At 44.4% G+C, this 24,075-nt stretch overlaps 1 protein-coding gene across 4 annotated transcripts in view; it reads left to right on the top strand.

The window, feature by feature from the left end:
- Positions 1-24,075, top strand: part of CUNH6orf89 (chromosome unknown C6orf89 homolog) — a 35,528-nt gene that overhangs the window by 5,077 nt on the left and 6,376 nt on the right. Inside the window, exons 2-8 of one of the 4 annotated variants that reach the window (XM_040249797.1) lie at positions 3,392-3,464; positions 3,966-4,173; positions 4,631-4,844; positions 17,032-17,186; positions 17,318-17,457; positions 18,627-18,756; positions 21,779-21,902. In XM_040249797.1, the coding sequence (XP_040105731.1) occupies positions 3,985-4,173; positions 4,631-4,844; positions 17,032-17,186; positions 17,318-17,457; positions 18,627-18,756; positions 21,779-21,902 (952 nt within the window). In that variant the 5' untranslated portion in view covers positions 3,392-3,464; positions 3,966-3,984. Of the gene's footprint in view, positions 1-3,161; positions 3,465-3,965; positions 4,174-4,630; positions 4,845-17,031; positions 17,187-17,317; positions 17,458-18,626; positions 18,757-21,778; positions 21,903-24,075 lie in introns of all 4 variants that reach the window. The other 3 variants (XM_040249799.1, XM_040249798.1, XM_040249800.1) reach the window with 3 other exon arrangements.

The raw sequence follows: 24,075 nt of genomic DNA, 5'->3' as shown, positions 1-24,075 counted from the left end.
GAAGTTGGCATGGAGAAGAAAAAAAATCACTGGGAAACGTTGAGTACCCCTCCAGTTTTGACAGTCAGAAAGGTCTCCAGACATCCCCTGGGGAGCAGAATCACCTGCTTGAGAAGTACTGTACAACAGCAAAGTCTCCTGATTGGGGGTGTGCCTGTGATCATCAGGAAAGAGGTTTGAAAACTTCCACACCTGGGTCCCACTCCCAGGCTTCAGGCATTTCAGTGTAGAAAGGGTGTTGCATGATACCTTGATTTTTGTAACTCTGCAGGTCATTCGGCCTATGCCCTTGGAGGTATAAGCCACTGTTAAAAGAGTTGAGCTCACTCATTGAAACTTCTCTCTGTGGCAAAGCTCATTTCTGCCAGAGTTGGACCTTCTTACTAGAGAGAAAGGGATTGCCATCAAGCTTCAGCTGATTTCACTCAGTCTGGGTGAATATACTTGATGCTTAACCCTGACTTTGTTTGTTTTTTAAGGGACAAGTTCTTTGTTTTTGTTTTTTTAATACAAACCCTTGTGTTGAGGGTTGACTTTCAACAGATCCCAGTAAGGGAGCTGCTCTGCTAGTCTGACCTAAAGGGACAAGATTTGTTGTTGTTGTTGTTTAATTAACATCCACTAGATGCCAGTAGTACCCCTGAAGCGTGATAATTACAAATGTCTCCAAACTTTCTACATACCCCTGGGGGGAGCGGGAGGAGAGTCGCCCCTAGTTGAGAACCACTGATTTTACCAAAGACAAAAGGAAAGCTTATTACCAAGACCCCCCATGTGCTCGTAGAAACTTCATTAAATTATTAGTAACTATCCTTTTGGTAACTCGGGAAATGCATCAGAATCTCAGGGAAGAAGGATGTACAGCTTGCAAGAAGTGTGTGTGTTCAGTATCATATTATCATTTTGTACTTCCTGAAATAGTCATACACCCCTAGAATTTTAGAGCTAGCTGCTGAGTCGCTTCAGTCGTGTCCAACTCTTCACGATCCCATGGACTGCAGCCCACCAGGCTCCTCCGTCCATGGGATTTTCCAGGCAAGAGTACTGGAGTGGGGTGCCATTGCCTTCTCCAGTCATGTTGTAGCATGTGTCAGTATTTTATTCCTTCTTATTATCTAATAATATTCCATTTTGAGGATATTATTGATATATGAATGTTATTGAAATCCATTTTGTTATCCTTTCCTGGATATTTGGATTGCTTTCGTTTTTGAGCTCTTATGAATACTGTGGCTTAAACAAGTTTTCATGTGGGTATTTGTTTTAAATTATCAGGGGCACATACTTCCGAGTGGAGCTGCTGGCTCCTGTGGTAGCTCTGTATCTGAGTTTCTGAGGAACTGCCAAGCTTTTCCAAAGCCGCTGCATCACTTTCCATCCCCACTCGCAGTGCACAAGAGTCCCACCGCCAGCGCTTGCTACTCTCGGACTTTTTGATTATAGCCATCCCAGTGGGTGAGAGGCGGCATCTCACTGGTGTTTTGATAGACACTTCCTTGATGGCTAATGAGGTTAAACCTCTTTTCATGAGTTTCTTGGCCATTTGTATATCCTCTGTGGAGAAATATCTATTGATATTTTGCCCATTTTTAATTGGGTATTTATCTTTTTATAATTGAGTTGTAAGAATTCTTTATGAACTCTGACTGCTAGTCCCTTATCGTATATATAATTTGCAAATAATATCATTCCCCCCTCCCCCCCTTCTGTAGGTTGCCATTTTACTTTCTCGGTGGTATCATTGGCAGCACAAAAGTTGTTCATTTCGATGTAATCCAGTGTAGTTTTCTTTTGCTATTTGTGCTCTTGGTATCCTGTCTAAGAAGCCGTTGCCTAATCTTGTGCTAAGGATTTCCCCCTTTGTTTTCTCGTTTTAGGTCTTTTATCCATTCTGAATGAATTTCTATCTGTAGTATAAGGAATCATCCGACTTCGTTCTTTTGCATGTGGATATGTAGTTGTTCCAGCACCATTTGTTGAAAATTACCATTTTATTTTATGTTGTTATTTCTTTTGGCCATGCCATACAGATTATGGAATCTTAGTTCCCCGACCAGCCCCCAGCGGTGAAGGAGCCAAGTCCTAACCACTGGACTACCAGGGAATTCCCCAAAATACACACTTTAGAATAAACTTTCACCACCCTTTCACCTGAACCTTAAAATGAAGCCCTGTGTGGTCTTAAAAAAGAACCCTTTGAACAACGGCAGAGAGTTTGGAGAAAGATTGTGTCCCCTAAAATGTGTGGGGTTCCTCCCCACTCCAGTCCTCAAAATCTGTTTTACCTGTTAATCCACCGTTCAAAGTCTGACTCTGATTTGGTCAGCCTTGGGTTGGGGCCCAGGTATGAGCATTCCTGAAAAGCTCTCTAGGTGATCCTGCTGTGCAGGCAGTTGAGGACTAGGGCGCTGCTCGAGGAGGAGCTGTTCCAGGATGTGTGCTGGCCTGTGGCAGCGCAGACGGCCGCCTCTGCTGGAGCCTCCTGACGCTTCTGCTCTACAGAGGGCAGCATCTCCTCACGGAAGGGATAGAGTTGTTCTATGTTCGTGCTTTTCCATGTTAGAAACACCTCAGGGATGAAATCTGTGAAATAAGAGGACCCTGTGTATTATGAAAACAACAGCAGCAAAACTGCCAACCAACAGAAGACAGCATGGATCCCAAGGGCTGTTTCTCCTCCCATGAAGAAGTGAAAGTGAAGTCGCTCAGTCGTGTCCGACTCTTTGTGACCCCATGGACTGTAGCCTACCAGGCTCCTCTGCCCATGAGATTTTCCAGGCAAGGGTACTGGAGTGGGTTGCCATTTCCTTCTCCAGGGATCTTCCCAACCCAGGGATCGAACCCAGGCCTCCCACATTGTAGGCAGATGCTTTACCGTCTGAGCCACCAGGAAAGTTTTTTCCTCCTATAAATGAAGAATACTGTTCTGTAGCCCAAGCGCTTTTTAAAGAGAAGTGCTTTACTTTGTTTTACAAGTGATCCAGGGAGAATTGTATATTGCCTTTACTTTTTGCCTTTTATTGTATGGCCATTGTGAAACGGCCTGACTTCAAAATAACTGTGAGAACACGAATTTTAAAATGAGTTATATAGATCTTAGGTTTTTAAAACATGTAAAATACAAACGAAATGCCCTTTGTTGTCTTAAATTCTATTTGCAGAAAAGCATGAGGACTGCAGCCTGCCAAGTGTGAAGCGCTCCCATGCCGTGATTTTGTGTTGTCTGAAATCCTTGCTCAGCCAGGAACGAGGCCTATCAGTAGGTTCCTCAGTGAATCTTGCCTTCAGTGATCAGTTCCTCCTCTCGTGTTGCTAAAAGGTTCATTTGATGTGAAAGGAAGGAAATAAGTGATTAATAACACTTTCGATAGTCTATTTCTTTTTATTTTAGTAAATTACCTGTAGCAGATCTCCTGTGATTAGTTTCAGAAATCATTTGGGAGACTTCCCAGGTGGCCCAGTAGGTAAGACTCCTCGCTCCCAATGCAGGGGCCCCAGGTTTGATCCCTGGTCAGGGAACTAGATCCCACATGCCTCAACTAACAGATCTCTCGTGCCACGACATAGATCCCAAGTGTCACAACTAAGACCCAACACAGACAAATAAATATTTATTTTTAAAAAATCAGTTTGGCTGAGCACTAGCATTTCAGAGTCCCATTAAAGATTTGTTTTTGTGCTCCTAACTGGCATTCCTCAAAGTGTTTGGGAACCAGTGCTGGTCTGTAAACCATTTTTGTTACTAACCCACAATTAAGAAACACTTAAAAATTTGTATCACATCTTGACATTATCTTGACATATTATGTTTTACAAAAGAATTGGTCAGCAGTGGATTGGGAAAAACACAGAAATGGTCCCTCCCCACAGGTGGCCGAGAAGGACTGTTCTGAAGGATGTAACTTTGAGAAGGAAGTACTTTAAAGAAATCATCTTTTTACATTTATTTTCTCTCTGTCTCTCAGAGACTCTGCATTGGAAGACATGGATCTTGCCGCTAATGAGCTCAGCATTTTTGACAAACTCTCAGAGACTGTTGATTTGGTAAGACAGACGGGCCATCAGTGTGGCATGTCAGAGAAGGCAATTGAAAAATTTATCAGACAGCTGCTGGAGAAGAATGAACCTCAGAGGGGGCCACCCCAGTATCCCCTCCTTCTAGCTGTGTACAAGGTAAAGACTTGGAAATAGCTTAGATAGAGCACAGGCCCATCAACATTCTCCCCAGATATTACTGCTGACTGATTCCACCACTGAACCTTGGTTTTTCTGAGTCAGTTGGCCTTTACTCCGTGTTACCATATATGATTAGGAAACTTGACTCTTTTGTTAAGTGTTGTAGATGAAAGCTGTGTACTTATGGTTAGCTGTATTTGCATATATTTTTAAATGGTGAACATGGCCCTTGATCCACGTGATATAAACTTGGTGAGCCTTGCAGTTGTCACAGTTGTCAAGCTTTAAATCCTTTCAGAAGTGAATGTCAATGGCTTGTTTATGAAAATGGATTAGTTCTTAAAACACATTGGACGTAGTAGAAGATGCCTGTTTTTTTTTTTTTTTTCCCTTGGCATTAAAGTATTTCATTTGCTGGGACCATTATTAATCCATTTCCTGTCTTTCCTTGTAGGTCTTCATAACCTTGGGATTAATCTTGCTCACTGCCTACTTTGTGATTCAACCTTTCAGCCCATTAGCACCTGAACCAGTGCTTTCCGGAGCGTACACCTGGCATTCACTCATCCATCACATCCGGCTGGTGTCTTTGCCCATTACCAAGAAGTATATGCCAGAAACTAAGGGAGCTCCTCTGCATGGGGGCAATGAAGACAGACCCTTTCCAGGTAGAATACTACATTTACTACTTATTAGATACAGCTTTTTTGGCAGTATATCATGAGAAAGAAGGTCACATTTATTGACATCTAATGAGAGACACTTTGCTATATTGTCTCATTTAATTCCATCCTCAGTAAAACTCTGTGGGATGAGTTTTATTGCCCCATTTTGCAGATTGAGAAACTGAGGCTCAGAGGATGAAGAAACTTGTCAGAGAAACACATCTGGTGTTGTCAAATTCAAGCCCCCCAATTCTTAAACACACATGTTGGGGATGAGAGTTTTTCCTCATAGGAAGGATTTGACTGTATCTTTACCATTTTCTCTCCTATGATCCTTATCCATAATAGATATTTTAATAAGTAGCTATTGCTTTATTAAAAGCATCTGAGTCCAACCCCTTAATAGTCCTTAGCCTGTTGGGCTAGGTTTTTGTCTAGGTGTATCCCTCTCTTTCAGTTGAATCTTTTCTGTTTCACGATTCACTTACATAGTGCTCATAAGTATACAACTTTGCCAATAAGTTGAATTTAAGAAACATTTTAATTTAGTAACAATGCAGTGGTAGCACAGGAATTCCTGGTCCGATAGACCATTTGAAGAGTTGCTTTTTTGAAAATAGTGTAATGCAGTAAGACTTGAAATTTACTTTTTGAGAAAGAATAGAGGGATATTATTTGGGGATTTTATTTTAGTCATTATTATTTTATCTGTTTATCTTATTCCCCTGTATGAAGGAATATGTACATTAACACCACAAATGGATTATAGAATTTTTTGTATAACTATGTTCTGAAACCTTAGGCTTCAACATAACTGTTGAAAAAGTAAGTCTTCTCTTCAATGTTTTCCAAAAAAAAAAATTAGTAATTGAAACCAAGCTTTATAATCATAGTGCTACTCTTTAAGCCAAGACCTAATCAGTCATAAAAATCATCACTTGGAAAAAAAAAAAAATCATCACTTGGTTTGGGTCTCCTTTGAAAGCTATTTTTGTACACTTGGGGAAATCCTGAAGAGGTTTCCAGGATTATATCAAAATCAGAGGAAGGGAACATTGTAAAACAAAAACCCCACCTCATAAGTCTTTTTTTTTTTTTTTAATCAACTCATATATTTAGACTTTTAAATTCCAGATATAACTTTCTTATGTTTATTGGGAAGGTTATTTTTGAAATGTCATCAACAGAGCTCCAGCTCTTTATCAGGGAGGTCCAGAGCACGTGGGGGAAAAGCCAGGGACACTGATCAGTGAGGCCAGCCTGTCCTGCTTCCTTGGATGCGTCAGCCCCCGCCCTGCCTTCCCCTCCCAGCCTCCCGAAGCTCATCTTCTGCTCTGTGGCACCTGGGAGGAAGTCTGCAGTGTTTAGGACCAGGTTCATGGCATTTATTTTCTTTCTCCCCATCTTATAAACTACATCTCCACAGACTCTTGAGTTAAGAAAACATAGTCAGTGGACAGTGATTGCTCATTCTGTGTATCAGAGTTTAAAAATTCAAGAAACATCAGTGTCTTGTCAACAAGCCAGGTTCAACAAGCCAGGTTGTTTGGCCACTCCAAATGAATATTTTGCCTTGCATATTGAAATAAAATGAGTCCTTAGAGTGCACTTGTAAAGAGAGAGCATCGGAAGGGTGTGGTTTTAGGTCTGAAATGTTGTTGATTCTACTACAAAGCTGCTTATACTTGTAAATGGAGATTAGTTACCCTCTTTTCCTGTGTCTCATAATTCTGGGAAGCTGTAGACATGTAACAACATTTTGCATAGCATTTGGAGGGAAGCTTAAGAATGCATAATGAAATAAGGGGTGAATGGAAACATGTTGGGGAGACTTAGGTAACAGAAGTGCAGGGACTTCCCTGGTGAGTCCAGTGGTTAAGACTCAGTGCTTCCATTGTAGAGGACATGGTTTGATCCCTGATCAGGGAACTAAGATCCCATATCCTGAGAGGCCAAAAAAAAAAAAAAAAAAGTACAAACTGCTGGTCCTAGAAGAGGGCCAGAAAAGCAAAAAACATAAATTATTGTTCCTGTTGTCATGTACCAAAAAGCAGCGGCCTTTCAGTTAGGACTGCTTAGCAGTACCTTTAAAGTAAATGTAGATAGAGGGAGAATGTAAAGTGAGTGTGGCTCCCCAGAGGAAAGCCCTTCAGCGTGCGTTTCCCTCAGGGCTGGCCTGGTGCCCCCAGCAATCACCCAACGCTCTGCAGGGCCAGCGGTGACTCCCCAGGCACCACACCAGTGCTGTTAGGATTCCTCCCGACCGCTGGCGGCTTTCCCTCTTGACCCTACCCGGTGAACAAAAGGCAACAGAAGTGGGGTTTTGTTTTTCTAGGTTTCAGCCTTGGGTAGGAAACCCTGCCCCTAAATCCTCCTCATAGGGTGAATGAGGTAACTCTGTGGTGAGTCATGTAAACAGCCCACTCTGCAGCAGAAAATAACTAAGCTGACTTCTTTAGTACTTGCCAGTTGCCAGGCCCTGTTCAAAGGGCTTTCCATGTGGTGGCTCATTTGATCTTTACAGTATTCCTAGGCAGTAGGTTCTGGTTTTATGTCTGTTTTACAGAAGACACTGAAGTACAGTGAGATTAGGTCACTTGCCTGAGAGTCCAAGGCTGGTAAGTCATGGAACCATTTCAGGCAGATTCTTGACCGGATTCTTTACCACTGAGCCACCAGGGAAGCCTTGACTTACTATTTGACTCAATCTTTTCTCTCTCTTTAAAAAAAAAAATACTGATTGATTTACTCTGTTTGGCTGTGCCAGGCCTTTGTTGCAGCACGCATGCTCTTTAGTTGCAGCATGTGGGTTCTGTATCCTGACCGGGGATCGAGCCCTGGCCCACTGCATTGGGAGCTCTGAGTCTTAGCCACTGGGCCACCAGGAAGTCCCAGTCCTTTCTCTTATTAACCTGTAGTTTTCCCTTCACATTTACATTTTTAGTTCTTACCCACTTCCCACCTCCATCTCCCACCTCCTACCTTTCTATCCATTTTGACCCTGCCATCTGTCCTCTTGGGTTTTATCCTTCCCTAAAATCATTGTCTTAGAGCTCAAAAGGAACATTAGAGTTGATCTGGTACATACTCCTGTTTGTTTTTTTTTTTTACTTTTTATTTTGTATTGGTGTGTATCCAGTTAACAATGTTGAGATTGTTCAGGTGAACAGCAGAGGAACCCAGCCATACATGTATATGAGTCCATTCTCCCCCAAACTCCCCTCCCATCCAGTCTGCTCTATAACAGTGAGCAGAATTCCACGTGCTATACAGTAAGTCCTTGTTAATTTTCCATTTTAAGTACAGTGGTGTGTACATGTCCATCCCCAATTCTCTATCTCTATCTTGGAATCTTCCCCTCTGTCAACCATAAGTTTGTTCTATAAATCTGTGTCTATTTCTGTTTTGTAAATAAGATTATTTGTATCATTTCTATTTAGATTTCCCATATAAGGTATATCATACAATTCTCCTCCTCCTCTGTCTGACTGACTTCACTCAGCATGACGATCTCTAGGCCCATCCATGTTGCTGCAGATGACACTGTTTCGTTCGTTTTAATGGCTGAGTAATATTCCATTGTACATATGTACCACATCTTTATCCGTTCCTTTCTTGATGGGCACTTAGGTTGCTTCCATGCCCCTGTTTCATTAAGAGGAAACTGAAGCTGGGAGAGGTGGAGTCGCTTGCTTACCCAATTACCCATGACAGACTAGCACTTGAACCTCAGTTTCTTAACTTGAGTCTGCCGCTCTTTCCATCACATCACATCTACTGCCTGCTCCCTTTGCCCTCAGACAAGCCAGGTTCCAGCCTGTTCAGTTCAGTTCAGTCGCTCAGTCGTATCCAACGCTTTGTGACCCCATGAACTGCAGCACGCCAGGCCTCCCTGTCCATCACCAACTCCCGGAATTTACCCAGACTCATGTCCATTGAGTCGGTGATGACATCTAACCATTTCATCCTCTGTCATCCCCTTCTCCTCCTGCCCTCAATCTTTCCCAACATCAGGGTGTTTTAAAATGAGTCAGCTCTTCACATCAGGTAGCCAAAGTATTGGAATTTCAGCTTCAACATCAGTCCTTCCAACGAACACCCAGGGCTGATTTCCTTTAGGATGGACTGGTTGGATCTCCTTGCAGTCCAAAGGACTCTCAAGAGTCTTCTCGAACACCACAGTTCAAAAGCATCAATTCTTTGGTGCTCAGCTTTCTTTACAGTCCAACTCTTACATCCATACAAGACTACTGGAAAAACCATAGCCTTGACTAGACTGTTAGACTGAACTATTTTGTTTACCTTGGGCATTTCTGATTTTTAATTGTAACACTCATATCCTGAGAAGGCCTGGGACAGTTCCTCACATACAGTTAGAAGGTGCATCTCTGTATCTGTACTGCATAATTGGAACCTTACGTATCCACGAACTTTCAAGGGGTGGTTGAAGTGGATCTCCCAATATTAAGGAGTGTGGGGAATAGTAGATCGTTTATTGACTTAGAACTAATCAGACTTAGAGTCCAGGCCAGTGCTCAGACCTATTTATTTGCAAATAAAAGAGTAAAGAGATGACAGCTCTGTCAAGCGCTTACAGTGTGTATACCAGGCACTGTGTCATTTATGCACCCTGTATTCCTCAGTCTTCGCAGCAATCACATAAGGCAGTGAACATTTTTATGTTAATATTTCAGAGATGGGAAAGCTGATATGCAAGGGGGTTGACTAACTTAGCTGAAGTCTCACATTTAGAGACAAATTTCTATACGAGGAGGACTTACAAAAATAGATGGACTCTACAGTTTGGAATTGTTCATACGCATTGCTTCCTGACAGCAGAGCTGTTGGCAAAATGATTTCTTGGGTTCTTTCCATCCCTATGGTGTATGAAAGTGCCTCTGGGCCTGTTGCCACTCCTGCATGGGGCCTGGCCAAGGTCAAGGCTTCACCCCTGCCTCATGCCCAGGGAGCCGGAAGTGCTAAGCAAAATGAGCTGCTGGAGCATAGCCTGATTAAACAGTGAGCACACACCAGTGAATGTCACAGAGGCTTTGTTGTGGACTTTTCAGGCTTTTCTTAGGTACTTTTCTAATATGAGACATCTAAGAAATCATGAGGTTATATTTATTTAATTCTTATTTTGAGGTTTTTCTCCAAATTCAGATCATCTGATTTTTTTTCTCCTGATGGACTTAATCCTATTGTTGTGTGTGTGTGCACTCAGTTGTGTCCAACACTCAGCGGCCCCATGGACTGTAGTCCACCAGGCTCTTCTGCCCATGAAATTCTCCTGCGAAGAATTCTGGCATGGGGTGCTGTTTCCTACTCCAGAGGATCTTCCCGACCCAGGGATCAAACCCGAATCTCTTGCATCTCCTGCACTGGCAGACAAATTCTTTACTACCAGTGCCACCTAGGAAGCCCGATCCTATCGTTAAATCTTCTGAAAAGTCAGTTTCATTCATTCATTCAGTCAGTCAGTCAGTGTGTATCGAGACCCTGCTGTACACCAGGCACTGTTCTCAACAGAGCAGCGAACAAAACAGTCCCCCCTCCGCACCCCGCTATCGTGGAGCTGGTCTTGACTTTGTGCTTTTCTTCTTCCCTATCCTTTTTACCCATAGGGAGGTGTTTGTGCTCCTGGAAAGAAATATATATATATATATATATTTTGCTTTTTGCCAGATTAATAGTCTGTGTAAAAGGACTCTCCACTTCAAATTCCAGAGTATGTTACGATTGTTCACAGCAAGCCAGCGAGCCTGGGTGCGTTTCTTTTGTAAACAACTCTCAGGCACCAGGAAGCCTCCTGACAGGCCCTGGCTCGCTGCCGTTCTGCAGGGTGCCCAACTCACAGAGAAGCCTGGGAGGTTACAGATTCTGCCTTCCTTACCTTCAAGGCTGTGTTTTGTCTGCAAGACTGTTTTTGACATCTCACACAGTGAAACGATGCCATGATCACAGTGAGAATTTGGAATCCAGGTCCTGTCTTTTATCGAACTCTAATAATGTGGAGTTTGACTTCTCTGGCACAACTGTTTTTTTAGTATAACATGCATAGCTTGTATAAGGAGGATACCTTGAGTAAAGAAGCCTTGGAAATCAAAAGAAAGTTAGGGATTGCCATCCAACTTCCTTTGTGTCTGGTGCTGGAGGACAAGTGGACAGACGCTGAGGAGGGCTGAAGAGAAACGAGATGCAATGTGTTCGGTAACGGAAGAAAAGCCGTGGACCAGGGTGGTGTGGGATGGTCTGCTGTGTGCTGTTGGCTATTTTCCAGCATGAGTGAGATTTTGCTCACAGAGCACACAGCAGACAAAACCTTTTCAGACAGATGGGGGCCAAGTTGAAGTCTAGTCTCTTTTCCTTTTGTTGTTAGAAATTCTGTGAGAAGGGGAGAAGGAGCCCCAACTGTACACAGCCCCCCTCCTCCTGGTCACTTCACTGCTTAGCCATTCCTCAATCCCTTTCTGAAACAAATATGAGCACATTCTTGATCCATCTTGGTGACAAAGACTGCAGAGAAGTCCAGAGTAGCTCTTCCTCTTTAAGTGCAGGCTCCCCTTAATTCAGGTGGAGTGCATGAACTGCTCCATTCTGGGGGCTGTTTGTCCTCATCGCCTCCCCTCTTCCTTGGCTGGCCACCACCCTGGCCCAGGTTCCTCTTCTGCCAGGTACCTCTTCAGGGGCCTGCCTTCCAAGATCACTAAACTCTGCATTAAAAGTTAATACTCTCCGTTTGAGTCTTCATGGTCTTCAAAGACGTAAAAAAAATTTTTTTTTATTGAAGCATAGTTGATTAACAATGTTGTGTTTCAGCTGTACAGCAGAGTGATTCTGTTCTGCATATACACGTATCCTTTTTTTCTCCACCGTGCTGCATGGCTTTCAGGATCTTAGTTCCCCTACCAGGGATTGAACCTGGGCCCTTGGCAGTGAAAGCTCAGAGTCCTAACCACTGGACCACCAGGGAATTCCCTCCAAAGACATTTTTATTTGGAAAATACATAAAACATATATGAAGACAAAAAAAAAAGACATAAGATTTTGATTTTTGAAAATATATTTTTTAAACTTTTTTTGGCTGTGCCACATGGCATGTGGCATCTTTATTTCTCTTCCAGGAATAAAGCCCGTGCTCCTTGCATTGGGAGCACAGAGTCTTAACCCCTACACTGCCAGGAAAATCCAAAAATACATTTTTAATGAAGTAAATTCTCTCACCTCTATCCCTCCCAACTCCTCCACCCAGGCAACCACTGGTAATAATTTGAATACACATCCATCCTTCTGAGTTTTTACATGGCTGTGCAGATTGCTATACTTTATATCTATAAATATAAAATGTTTTTTGATTCACACACACAAGGAAGGCTTATGTAAATATCTTTGGCTAGGCACATTGTATTAGTTTCTAAGTTTGCTGTAACAAAGTATCAAAGGTCAGGTGAATTAAAACAACAGAAACTAATCTTCTCACAGTTTTGGAGGCTAGAAATCCAAAATCAAGGTGTTCCAGGGCTCTTCTCCTCAGAGTCTCTAGGGATGGATCCCTGGCTTCTCCCAGGTTCTGCTGGTTGCCATCAGTCCTCAGCATCCTTAGCTGTGGCCACAGAATTCTGTATGGCCATCTCCCTTCTGGGAGTTGTCATGCAGCCTCTCTTCTTCTGATAAGAATGCATGTAGATTGAATTTAGGGCCCACCCCACTTCAGTATCACCTCATCTTTAATTAATTATATCTGCAAGGAACCTATTTCCAAATATGGTCAAATTCTGAGCTTCCAGAAGGACTTAAATTTTAGCGGGGGGACACTGTTCAACCCAGAACACACATTTTTCGGGAGTTTATATTATTCCATTGTCTGAGGACTGCTTAATAACAGTTTCTACATTTTTTTGCTGTTAAAAAAAAAAAGATTTGGGACATTCATGTACACATACTTTCATATACGTGTACTATTATTTCTGTGGCGCTTCCCCAGTGCTTCAGATGGTAAAGAATCTCCCAGCGATGTGGGAGACCCAGGTTTGATACCTGAGTTAGGATAATCCCCTGGAGAAGGGAATGACTACCCACTCCAGTATTCTCACCTGGAGAATCCCATGGAGAGAGGAGCCTGGCGGACTATAGTCCAGGGGGTCGCAAAGAGTCGAACGTGACTGAGCAACTAACACTTCACTATTATTTCTGTAAAACAGATTCTTGGAAGTAGAATACCTGGGTCAGAAAGCATGGACATTTACATTTTAATATAAATACTAAAAAATTATCTTCATAAACTTATGTCAGTGTGTAACTTTCATTAACATGTATTGCTCATCTACCCTGGATATTATCATTGTTTTGCCAGTCAAGTGACTGAAAAGTGGTATCTCACTTTAAGTTGCATTTCTTTAGTTATCAGTGAAGGTGGATGTCTTTTCAGTTGTGTTTTTAGGCCATTTGTATTTGTTTTTCTGTGGACTGCTTGTCCATATTATCTACACAGAACAGAACAGTGCCCTTTGCCTCCAGACCTGCCCTCCTCCTGCCCAGCACAGAGGTGAGCCATGAGCAGTCAGAGGTGAGGGTCCTCGGGTCTGCCACATGCCCAGGGTCTGTCACGAGGCTCTTGCTACATTCTCTAACTGTACCTGTGCCTAAAGGTGTATCCCGCATAGATTATAAGCATGACCATACTTTATAATTCATTTTTGTTACCCCCGGATGCCTTTGGGCACGTAAACATCTCCTAGAGTTAATTTGGCAGGTGGTGGATTGTTGCCTGCTGTTATTCTCATACATTTTTCTTTCTAGATAGACTTTAGAATGCAGTTGTCACAGCCCTGCCTCATCCCCACCTTGACCAATAAGAGACTCTGATGAAATTCTACCCAGTTGTATTAAATTTATGTGTATGTGTTTTTGAGTAGACTTGATATTTTTATGACATTTAGTCATTTATCTAGGTCTTACTTTATATCCTTCAGTAAAATTTTATAGTTCTACCTTTTTTGTTAAATTTTTTGCCAGTTATTATGAATGAGATCATTCTTCGTTTCTGTTTTTAAAAGATTATGGTTAGTAGCGTAAGAACAGGGTTTCTCAGTGGGTAAGGAATTGGCCTACAGTGCAGGAAATGCAGGTCTGATCCCTGGTGGGGAAGATCCCCTGGAAGAGGACATGGCAACTCCCTCCAGTATACTTGCCTGCAGAATCCCAGGGACAGAGGAGCCTGGTGGGCTACAGTCCACAGGGTCGCAAAGAGCCAGACTCAGCTGAAGCGACTGAGCACGCACAGACGCAATATAAGGACACTGCTGGTGTTTACATGTTGAGAGATCTCTGTCTTGTATTCTGCCACCTTCTTAAATTCTCTTTTTAGTATTCTCTTCTTGTTTTCTTTTCCTCTCTGGGTTTTCTTCCTCCACCTGCTGTTGAAGCATCTCTACCTGGAAATCCCAAGAATACCTAAAGCTCAGAATAAAACTAAATTAAGTGAATTTGATACTCTTGATACTCCTTGATACTCTTAGGTTTAGAATTGCTGCTACTAGCCCATGAAGCGGGTAAAGAATCTGCCTGCAGTGCAGGAGACCTGGGTTCGATCCCTGGGTTGGGAAGATCCCCTAGAAGAGGGCATGGCAACCCACTCCAGTATTCTTGCCTTGAGAATCCCCATGGACAGAGGAGCCTGGCAGGCTACAGTCCATGGGGTCACAGAGTCGGGCATGACTGAGTGACTAAGCACAAGCACAGCCCATGAAGCACCTTTGTATAAATCAGAATTTCTCCCAGCACTTCACTCCTGATACGATTGTCATAATTAATGGACTCATTTGGAATATGACATGTTACTGCAGAAAAATGTGATAATAAGTATTTGCAGCCCTCCAGTGTCTCCCTTAAATGAAGAGCTCTTGGACCATCTCAGCCTGTATAGATGGTCTCAGCAGTGCTGCTGAGAGCCATGGATTTTTGTCATCACTGCCTCTGGAATCACCCCTTTCTTCCCAAGGTCACTGGCTCAGTTAGACTGCTGTTAAATTTCCCCTCTCATCACCATATACCTCCTCCCTCCCCAGTAAAAGGATAAAAACAAAGCATGACTGGGTCTGCCTCTTCCCAGCCTCCCTCTTCCAGGACACCCTAGTCAGAATAACCTTCCTAGAAGGAAGCCCTAGAGCCCTCATCACTGTCTTCCTCAGCAGTCTCTGTGCTGTTCCCACCCCGCCCCCTTGGGTGGTGGTTCCTCTTGCCTTCACTCTCAGTTTGCTCATCTATAAAAGCAGAATAGTGATGCCTGCTCAATAATTACATGGTAAGAGTAAACAGTATACTACCTACGGAAATACAACTCATATTGGGCTCGGTGCTGATCACCTTAGTTCCCCCCCCCCCCCCCAGTACTCTGGAAACTGAAACGCTGTATAATTGTAACATAGTATGTTGCCTCAGGGCTCTATTTTGGCATCTTCTGTGAGAATTAAGACTTTTAAATTGAATTTGACTCAACATAAGTTGCAATGGGGGCTTCCCAGGTGGCTCAGTGGTAAAGAATCTGCCTATCATGCAGGAGATGTGGGTTCTCTCCCTGGGTTGGGAAGATCCCCTGGAGGAGAAAATGGCAACCCACTCCAGTATTCTTGCCTGGAGAATCCCATGGACAGAGGAGCCTGGTGGGCTACAGTCCGTGGGGTCACAAAGAGTCAGACAGGACTGAATGAACACATGTTGAGCACGATTACTTATGCCTCATTGTATGTCCATTACCCGGAGTTCTTGTGTTTTGGCAAGAGTTCGTCATATTTGACTTCTAATAAGGAACATGTGAAAATACTCCAGAAGGGAAAATAAAGGGGTAACTGCAGCCTCAGCGTGCCGCTAAAACAGGTGCCACCGAAGGTTTTTCCGCTGCCCCTGGAGGCTTGCGGTGATCGCTGTATGCTGCGGCATGTGCTCCCCCTGGGGGTGAGAATAGTGGGTGGTGCTGCCTGCGGGAGACACAGGGTCTGTCAGCAGGAGATGCGGGCTCAGGACGCGCTGAGCACACGCACTGCCCTCCCCTGGTGAGTGTTCCTTATCCTGCAGACTCCTGCCTTGTGCTCACTACAGAAAATATTTTGTGTTCAGAGTCAGCTTCCACGTCTGTTTCTTGGCTCACAGAACTGGTTTCCTTTCAGCCACATTCGGTTGTCTGTTGTCTTTTGTTCTAGGCTTTCTCCTGATTGGGTTTTCATTGGGTTTTGATCAGAAACCATCTGGTGAAACATTTTGGATTCACATTAAAGATCTATCACAAACACATATCTCAGAGAACACAGATGAAACCCAGACTGGAACAGAAAGCAAACAAGACATAATGCAATAATATTATGAACAGAATAGTCTCAAAGGGAAGGAACGCAGAGAAAACCAAGAAGGGCTGCATAGAAACAAAGCCAACCCCTCAAAGAAGGACCCACCAGAGTAGGGTGTGGGGGAGCCAGCGAGCTCTCACATCAGGGCCTGAGTGGGGTGTTCTAGTTCTGACCACCCTGCAGTCCTTGGGGCTGGAAGCCAGTTAGTAGCCCTTTCCCCTCCCCCGAACTGGGACAGAGTGCTGATGAGCAGAGGCCATTTACTTTATTCCACAGATGGGCCCTGAAAAGTCCCATCTGTCCTCTCCATCCCTTCTCTCTGCACCCATTTCTCACTCTTCCTTCCCAGAGCCGTCCTGGCCCGGCCTTGTACCTGTGAGCTCAGGGTCTAGGATATCAGAGAAATGCTGGCATCACTGGCAGTGGGACCACCCTGCCTGCCTGCCCCTCCCCCACGTGCTGTAGCCGGTTCAGACCTGTTGGTGTTTACATGTCGAGAGATGTAAAGAAAGAACTGCATCTCCAACCCCATGTCACAAATACAGCTCTCCAAACTGTCTGACTTCAGTTATTGATTTGACTTAGGAGTTACTTGTACGTGTTAAAAAATATTTTCCACAAAGCCTAGAAGAGTATACAGAGAGAAGCACCTCCCCTCTCCACCTCTGTCCCCAGCTAGGCTCTCTGTTTCCTTCTTGAGGGTTAACTTATTTGATTTGTACTTTTTCAGCGGTCGTCCGTGGTGATCACTGTGAGCTTTTAAAATTATTATGCCTCTCTGTCTCCATTGCTGGGCCTCCTGGATTCACCCGCTGTATCTGCTTTCTCCACATCCCTTCCTCTCTCAGACTTTGACCCCTGGCGGACAAATGACTGTGAGCAGAATGAGTCGGACCCCATCCCTGCCAACTGCACTGGCTGTGCCCAGAAATTACCCCTCCAGGTGATGCTCCTGGAAGATACCCCAAGGAAATTTGAGAGACTGCATCCTCAAGTGATCAAGGTATGCAGAAAGACTGCTTCTCCCACTGCCTTCGTAACCCATTCAATGGCTAGAAAACATCAGGCCCTGGGACATTCCTGATAAGTAATTCCGTGTTGTCTTGTTGCACTTTTGTTTTCTGCCTCCCCAAGACGGGACAGTCCCTGTCGACTGAGGGGCTTCAGGATTTTTTGTGCCAGTATCCGGAGGTGACAGAAGGCTTCACCGAAGGGTTTTTCACCAAGTGGTGGCGCTGCTTTCCTGGACGGTGGTTCCCATTTCCGTATCCATGGTGAGTGCGGAAAGGGGCACCCAGCTATGTACAGAAAGAAGGCAGACCAAATGTAAAAACGGTACTAATTGCTGCCGAGACCTGCTATGCCCGGCACTGTGTAAACTTTGCACCACACCCTCCAAGTCAAGTGATAACCCCAGAGCAGAGTGTTGAAAAACTGATGGAGAGAAGGAGATGAGTTGAAGAGATGTGTCGAGAGGGGCGTCACCATGGTGGACACCGAGATTGCCTAATAGAAGCATCACTCACTTCTAACTGCAGTGTTTAGCATTTGCTTTCATGCTGAGTGGGTCCTGAGTGTTGAGGACTGCAGAGAGAGCACAAAGAATAAAAGGGAAGGTTATTTTGTGGCATTTGTTTGCCAGGCAGCATGCCTTGGTGCTTAGTGTCTGTTACTCATTGGAGATGCTCATAATAGCGCTGGGAAGTCGGAATTGTCATTGTCGTTTTTCAGTTCAGGAAAAGTGGGACACAGAGAGGTTAAGTACTTTGCTTAAGGTCACCCAGCCAACACTGAAACCCGCATCTATCTCCCTGTTCCTTCTCGGGTCTGATAGACGACATGGGCCATTTCTTGGGGGTGAACTTTGCTTTCAACAAATAAAAGGAACGCAAGTTTACTTCTAGAATCATTCCAAAAAGGATTAAAACTGCTTTTTCAGGCTTTTTGTTGTGTAGCTCCTCTGCTTCTGCCTTTCTTTAAATTTGCTGTTTATTTGCATGATCAAATACTGCGTTTACGAGCTGATACAGGCTTCCCACGTCATACTGCTCCACTTCAAAAGGGTCATGATTGTTGCCTCCCTCCTCCCTTCTCTCTTGCCCTGCCTGCTGTTACTTCAGTCTCTTTGCCAAGAGAGAATGAATGGAGTGTTTCTTTTCTCCCTCTATATGTTGTTTTAGCTGGATTTTATAAACACCCCACCCACACAAGACAAATTGTGGCTGTAGAGTGAGTGAGTGTGTGTGTGTGTGTGTGATGTTTCAGTTAATTGATTCGGCATGACTGTTCTTCATGGACTGAATACTTCAGTTGTTGTCCTGACATCTTTCCCTCTTCACCCACCACCCACAGTTTTCCCACCCTCGCCGAGCTCCCTTTAGCCATGGTGTTGGGCTCGGTTGCCCAGTTTAACTACTTTTTCCCTCTTGTACACATTCTACAGGAGAAGACCGCTGAACAGATCACACATTTTACATGAGCTTTTCCCTGTTTTCACGTATCTGCCGTTTCCAAACGAAGCCTCCTTGAAAAAATGCTTCCTTCTTCAACCAGAACCTGTTGTGGGGAGTAAGGTAGGAAATTCTGAGAAGATTTGGATCTAGAATTTTTCTCATTTGGTACCTGGGCTGATGTCAAAATCAAAGCCTTCCCAGAGGGTGACTTGAAGGGTCACCCACAGAATCTGGAGTTCTCTCTTCCTACTGCTTGCCAACACACCTGCAGCAGCCTGACTTTTTACTGAAGGCATGCTTCCAGAAAGTCTAGTGACCTTGCAGATCTATTTCCTGCCCTTAACACCTGGGGGCAAGCTACCTTTCTACATTAAAGGAAGTAGAATCCTCAAGTTTAAAGATTCCTGAGCATGTAGTTGGGCTTCTCTACCTCCAAGTAGAGAGCAGGCAGACTGTGAACGAATAGTGTGTAAATGAACAGTCCAACGTTTCTCATTCTGTGAGAAATTAAATGATTTGCCCAAGGACACAGCAAGTTAATAAGAGGTCTCACCTCATTCTCCACTCCCAGATTGGCTTTCCCCAGAAATAAACAAATGAGAAGCTTCAGATGGAGAGCAAAAAGGGAGAGCAAAAAGCTTGGGAGCGTGGTTTGGGAACAGAAGGGTTGACAAGCGCGTGCCTGAGGCAGTGTGTGGTACTGCCTCTTACCTCCATCCGTGGCCAAGTACCCGTGAGCCCACATTTATACCTCTGGGGCCAGCAGACTGGGCAGAGCTGTTCTGTGTTTGTGTCTGTTTACTTTTCTCTGAATTGCTCTTTTGTTGAGTCTCAACCCTGAGGAAGCTTTTTGAGTCTGGATTGGTTTGGAATAATTAAAAGGATGAATTTTCCTTTGTTAAAAAATTAAATTTGCTGAACTGTGACCCTTACCAACTCTGGGTTGTGTCTTTAACCTCCTGACACTATTGTTTGGGTCCAAATGTGCTGAATCGTGTTAAAGGAATTTCAAAGCCTTTAAAAAACAATCATTTTGTCTAGAAGTAAGAACTTCTGCCTGCCAGCTGTAGGGTGGAGGTGCTGGGCTCTGGCCTCAGGTTTTAAAGAAGTTTATTCTGCTGCCTTCGGCTAGAACTCGGGGCCCTGGTATGATTTCATCTTCATAATTATGATATATGAAAAAACTATGGGTGAGGGCTTTTATCACTGTCTTGGGTTTTCCCACTTGAATCTTAATTTCACCAGTCTGCCGAACAGGGACACCAGGGAGCCCAGCCAAAGGGGTAAATACAGAGTTCTGCAGACGCCTGTCAGAATATCTTGTTGTGGTTCTCAAGGATGTTTTTGGGAGGGGAGTGGCCCAAATAGGCAGGAATTCTGAGAGTCTGATTTCTTAGAGCATCTGTTCCCCACCCTGGCCCAGGCTCTCCTTTCTCCACAGCCACGTTACTCCACCCTTGTTCCACATCCCTGGGCCCTGGAAAAGTCATGTGTCTGTGGGCCCAGATTCCAAGAGGCAGCCTTGGGATAAAAGATAAGCAGTGGGGTCCCATTGTTGGGAGACCCTGGGGGAAGAGGTGAGGGGCTCCAAGGCCCACTGCACCCACCCCACGATGTTGCCCAGGGCTGGCCCAGTCCATCCTGTTGCCTGCTTCTCCTCATCCTCAATGTGGAGGAGCTTGGTCCCAGCCCCTCTCAGGCCTATGTGAAATAGAGATATGTCTGCTTAATTTTTGGTCTTCTGGAATTTTTTAAAGACTGCTCATGACAGGGCTTCTGTCAGTCACAGCAGCTCCAGACACTCGTCCTCCTTCTGTCACTACAGCAGCAGTTGCTGTGGCTCGAAGCGTTTCTATGGACACAGAGTCATGGCCAGGGCCTGTGGGAAGCAACAGGGAGACCAGGGTTGGGAGGCAGGAGAAGGCAGGACCACATTCTCAGGCTCCAGAGGACCCAAATGGTAGGAAAAAAACAGGACATGGCCTAAGGAGTCAGACTTCGGACTCCTGCTTTGTAAGGGTGCATAAGGGATTGGGGTTTTCTCTTGCCATCTAGACAGAAGGAGAAGTCTGACCAAGAGCACCCTATCCCTTTGTTTCTGTTCCCTGCCCCTCCCAAACCCCAAGCACACAGCAGGTTGCACTTAATGCTCGCTGGAAGCAGGACTGATTCCCTCGTGGTTCAATGGTAGGGACTCTACCTGCCGATGCAGGAGATGCCAGCTTGTTCTCTGGGTCAGGAACATCCCCTGGAGGAAGAAATGGCAACCCACTCCTTTGGGTTGCCATACTCCTTGCCTGGAAAACTCCATGGATGGAGGAGCTGGCGACTACAGTCCATATGCCCTCAGAGACCTGTAGTTACTTGTGCAGTTGTACATCCTTAGCTTTCAAAATCAGAGGCTGATCTTAACTTTAGTCCTTAATCAGTAGCATCATGTATCTGCTCACCTGGGTCTTGCCAAAAAATTGTAAACTTGAACTTGCTGCTGTCCGTTTCTCTTGAATAGTCTGACAGTAAGAAATAATATTCCACAGACCATTGCCCAGAGGATATACAGACTGTCTGGATCAAACCAGACCCTCAGATGATTGCATATTTAGACCACCACATGTTGGCCCCTGCGAGACTTTTGTTAAAACACAATTAGATATTTTGCCTATGACCTGCTTGGAAACTATGGCTAGAAATTGAATTATGAAACTTGAGCCATTTCTGCTGCAGGGCTATCATTGCAGATGTTGCCCACAAAACTACACAATGTCTCTTTAAGAAAAACCCTAGAAGAGATCTTACCATGGGACTTCCCTGACAGTCCAGTGGTTAAGACCCTGAGCTTCCATGGCAGAGAATGCAGATTTGAACTCTGGTTGGGAGCTAAAATCCCCCATGCCCCCTTAACATGGCCAAAAAAATAGAAATCTTCCCTTAGCCTCAGTACAGGGAGATGCCATGCTTAGCAGAAACTAATTTGTTTTTTGTCTTTCGAACAAAATTGGGAGTTTTATCCTTGGTTCTGTCTTCCTCTTTGCTTAGGCTGCTAGGAAACCCAGAGCCACATGTGTAAGAATTTTTGTGTCCTCTCCCATGCCCCTGGATTTGACTTGGTTTTCCTTTCCTTCCCCTGTGTCCTTTCCTCCAGATGCACAGGATGCATGACCTGTTCACCGTCGGCAGCGGGGAGGCCATGCTGCAGCTCCTCCCGCCCTTCCAGTGCCGCAGCCACTGCCAGTCCGTGGCGATGCCACTGGAGCCAGGCGACATCGGTACGTGGTGCCCCCAGAGGGCAGGGTCAGCCACAGGGTCTTTTTAGTGTTTAACTCAAAAAAGCATTCTAAAAATTAAATATTGCCTTTACAAATATTTATTAAAGTCAAAAATAGCTTTTTTTATTAGCAAGGTCAATTATTTATGCTTAGATGTAATGATAAGTACTAAGAAAATGTAGCAAAGAGAAATGGGTCATATGCACATTTAGAATGCATGTGTCCATTGGCTTTAGAGATTTCAGATTAGGAGGAATTATTATGGAAAATATTCAGAGCAATACTTTGTTTGCAGATAAGGTAATTGAGACCAAGAGAGGAGAGGTGACCATTCCAAGGCCCAGCGGTCAGTTAGGTAAAGCGTCAGTTTTAAGTGACTCCTTTTACACAGTCAAGCCAGAGGAGGTCCAATTCAGATTTGATGAATCCCTTTCTGTGCCCCGTTTGCTAGTAAAACAATTCAAGCAGTATGTAAGGGCAACAGCCACACAAGGAAATACTACCTTCTTTGTGGATCCCACAGTCTGGTCACAGCCTCACAGTCATGACCCGCCCTAGGCTCCATGATTTCCTGACTGTGACTTGTTCTGTGCCTTACCATCTAAAAATTGGTTCCGAAGAAACAGACTTGAATCAACCACTGGCAGTTTGACAATAGAACTGTCTTGGCAGAAGCAAAATAAATCAACAAGCATCACCATTGCCCTTCTTGTTTTTCTTGCCTCACAGAACCTAGGGGAGCCCTGACTCCCTGACAGAGCCCAGACTGATTTTCCAATTTTATTTCTTTTAAGTTTTTCTATTTGGAAGACCCCAGTCCCTAGAAACCTCTCACCTCACTTGGAGGTAGGGTGCATACTGAAAACTGCCAAACTTTAATCCAAGTTTCATAACTTAAATTTCAATTTAAAAATGAAAACAATGCTCAAATTAAGCATTTAGCCGATAATGGAGAACAGCTGGCCTGGCCCTTGAGGATTACTGCAAGAAAAGAGGATTCTTGTGTGGAAATTACTCCAAACCCGTCGTTCTGTAGTGGAGTGATGCTGCACAAGTCTGTATGGCATTCTGGTTTTGGAATGTGTAGCTGTGCTTGAAAAAGTTTCTGTCTTATGTTCTACAAATGCCTGACAGTTCAGACAGCTACAGAAACACTTTTGTTATCCAAATTCCAGGTTTTCAGCTCCCACAAGCATCCCGAGTGCCAATTATAGAATTAAGGAAAAAAGGAAGAAAAAAAAAAAGATGGGTGACTGGCAGTGATCAAAGAAGCTTTGACTCTTTGATCAAAGGCTGGTGTGGCTAGTCTGGAATGGCCCAGAATCCAGAGACTGATCCTTGTCGTTCTGTGACCAGCCAGCTTGCTGACTGGAGGGAAAGAAGCCCTGTGCTTGGCAGTGTCCGTGAAGGGCAGAACGTGATAGGAATGTGGAGAAGGGATGGAGGCTGATGAGAACCAGGGAAGAGGGCGAGTCAGGAGAAGGCTGGGGGTGGGGAGGGCTGGGGAGGCCAGTGGACTCAGGGAGCAGCGGCAGAAACAGAAGCAATGGCTGCAGCTGCCGCAGGGGAAAATGAGGACAGAAAGGCAGACCCTGACAGTGGACGAGAGTAACTTTAGTGGCTGTTAAACAGATGGCCGCTCCTGCACCTCAGAGACCCTCAAGAATAGCACTGTGTCAAGCAGATTCTGGGTTTGTTGACAAAATAAGCATTATCCCATGATGGCTGGCTTCAGAGGACAGTGCCCACGATCACCAGAAAACCCATGGCGGACGGCATTTTCAAGAGTGATGTGGGTGTCAAGCGTCAGAGGCTGACGCTGGTGAGCCCATGTTACCTGCCGTGATGGTACAGTCACGGCTCATAGTGATCTTTCTTGAGTCACCAAGCAGAGGTTACATTCCAGTCAGTGCTCCCAGTTTAAAGATGAGTGGTATATCCTTCTCTAGAAAATTTTTCATCAGTTACAGATGTATTAAAGTTTTTTAATTTTACCTTTTGAGCCCATTCCTAGATAGCAATGCTTAAATGATACAGGTCATGACCTTTGGGTTCATAAAACAGCCCTTGGGAAAGACCCTTGGCAAATAGGGCTCTTGAGTCACTGTCTTTGGGAAATGCCTGTCTTGTTGAAACACAGTACACATTAGTGTACAGAAGGCTCTGAAAAGCC

Source organism: Oryx dammah, unplaced genomic scaffold, assembly GCF_014754425.2.
Source record: "Oryx dammah isolate SB20612 unplaced genomic scaffold, SCBI_Odam_1.1 HiC_scaffold_11, whole genome shotgun sequence".
Taxonomy (NCBI): domain Eukaryota; kingdom Metazoa; phylum Chordata; class Mammalia; order Artiodactyla; family Bovidae; genus Oryx; species Oryx dammah.
The sequence above is the reverse complement of the archived record's forward strand: the minus strand, read 5'-3'. Positions and strand labels throughout refer to the sequence as shown.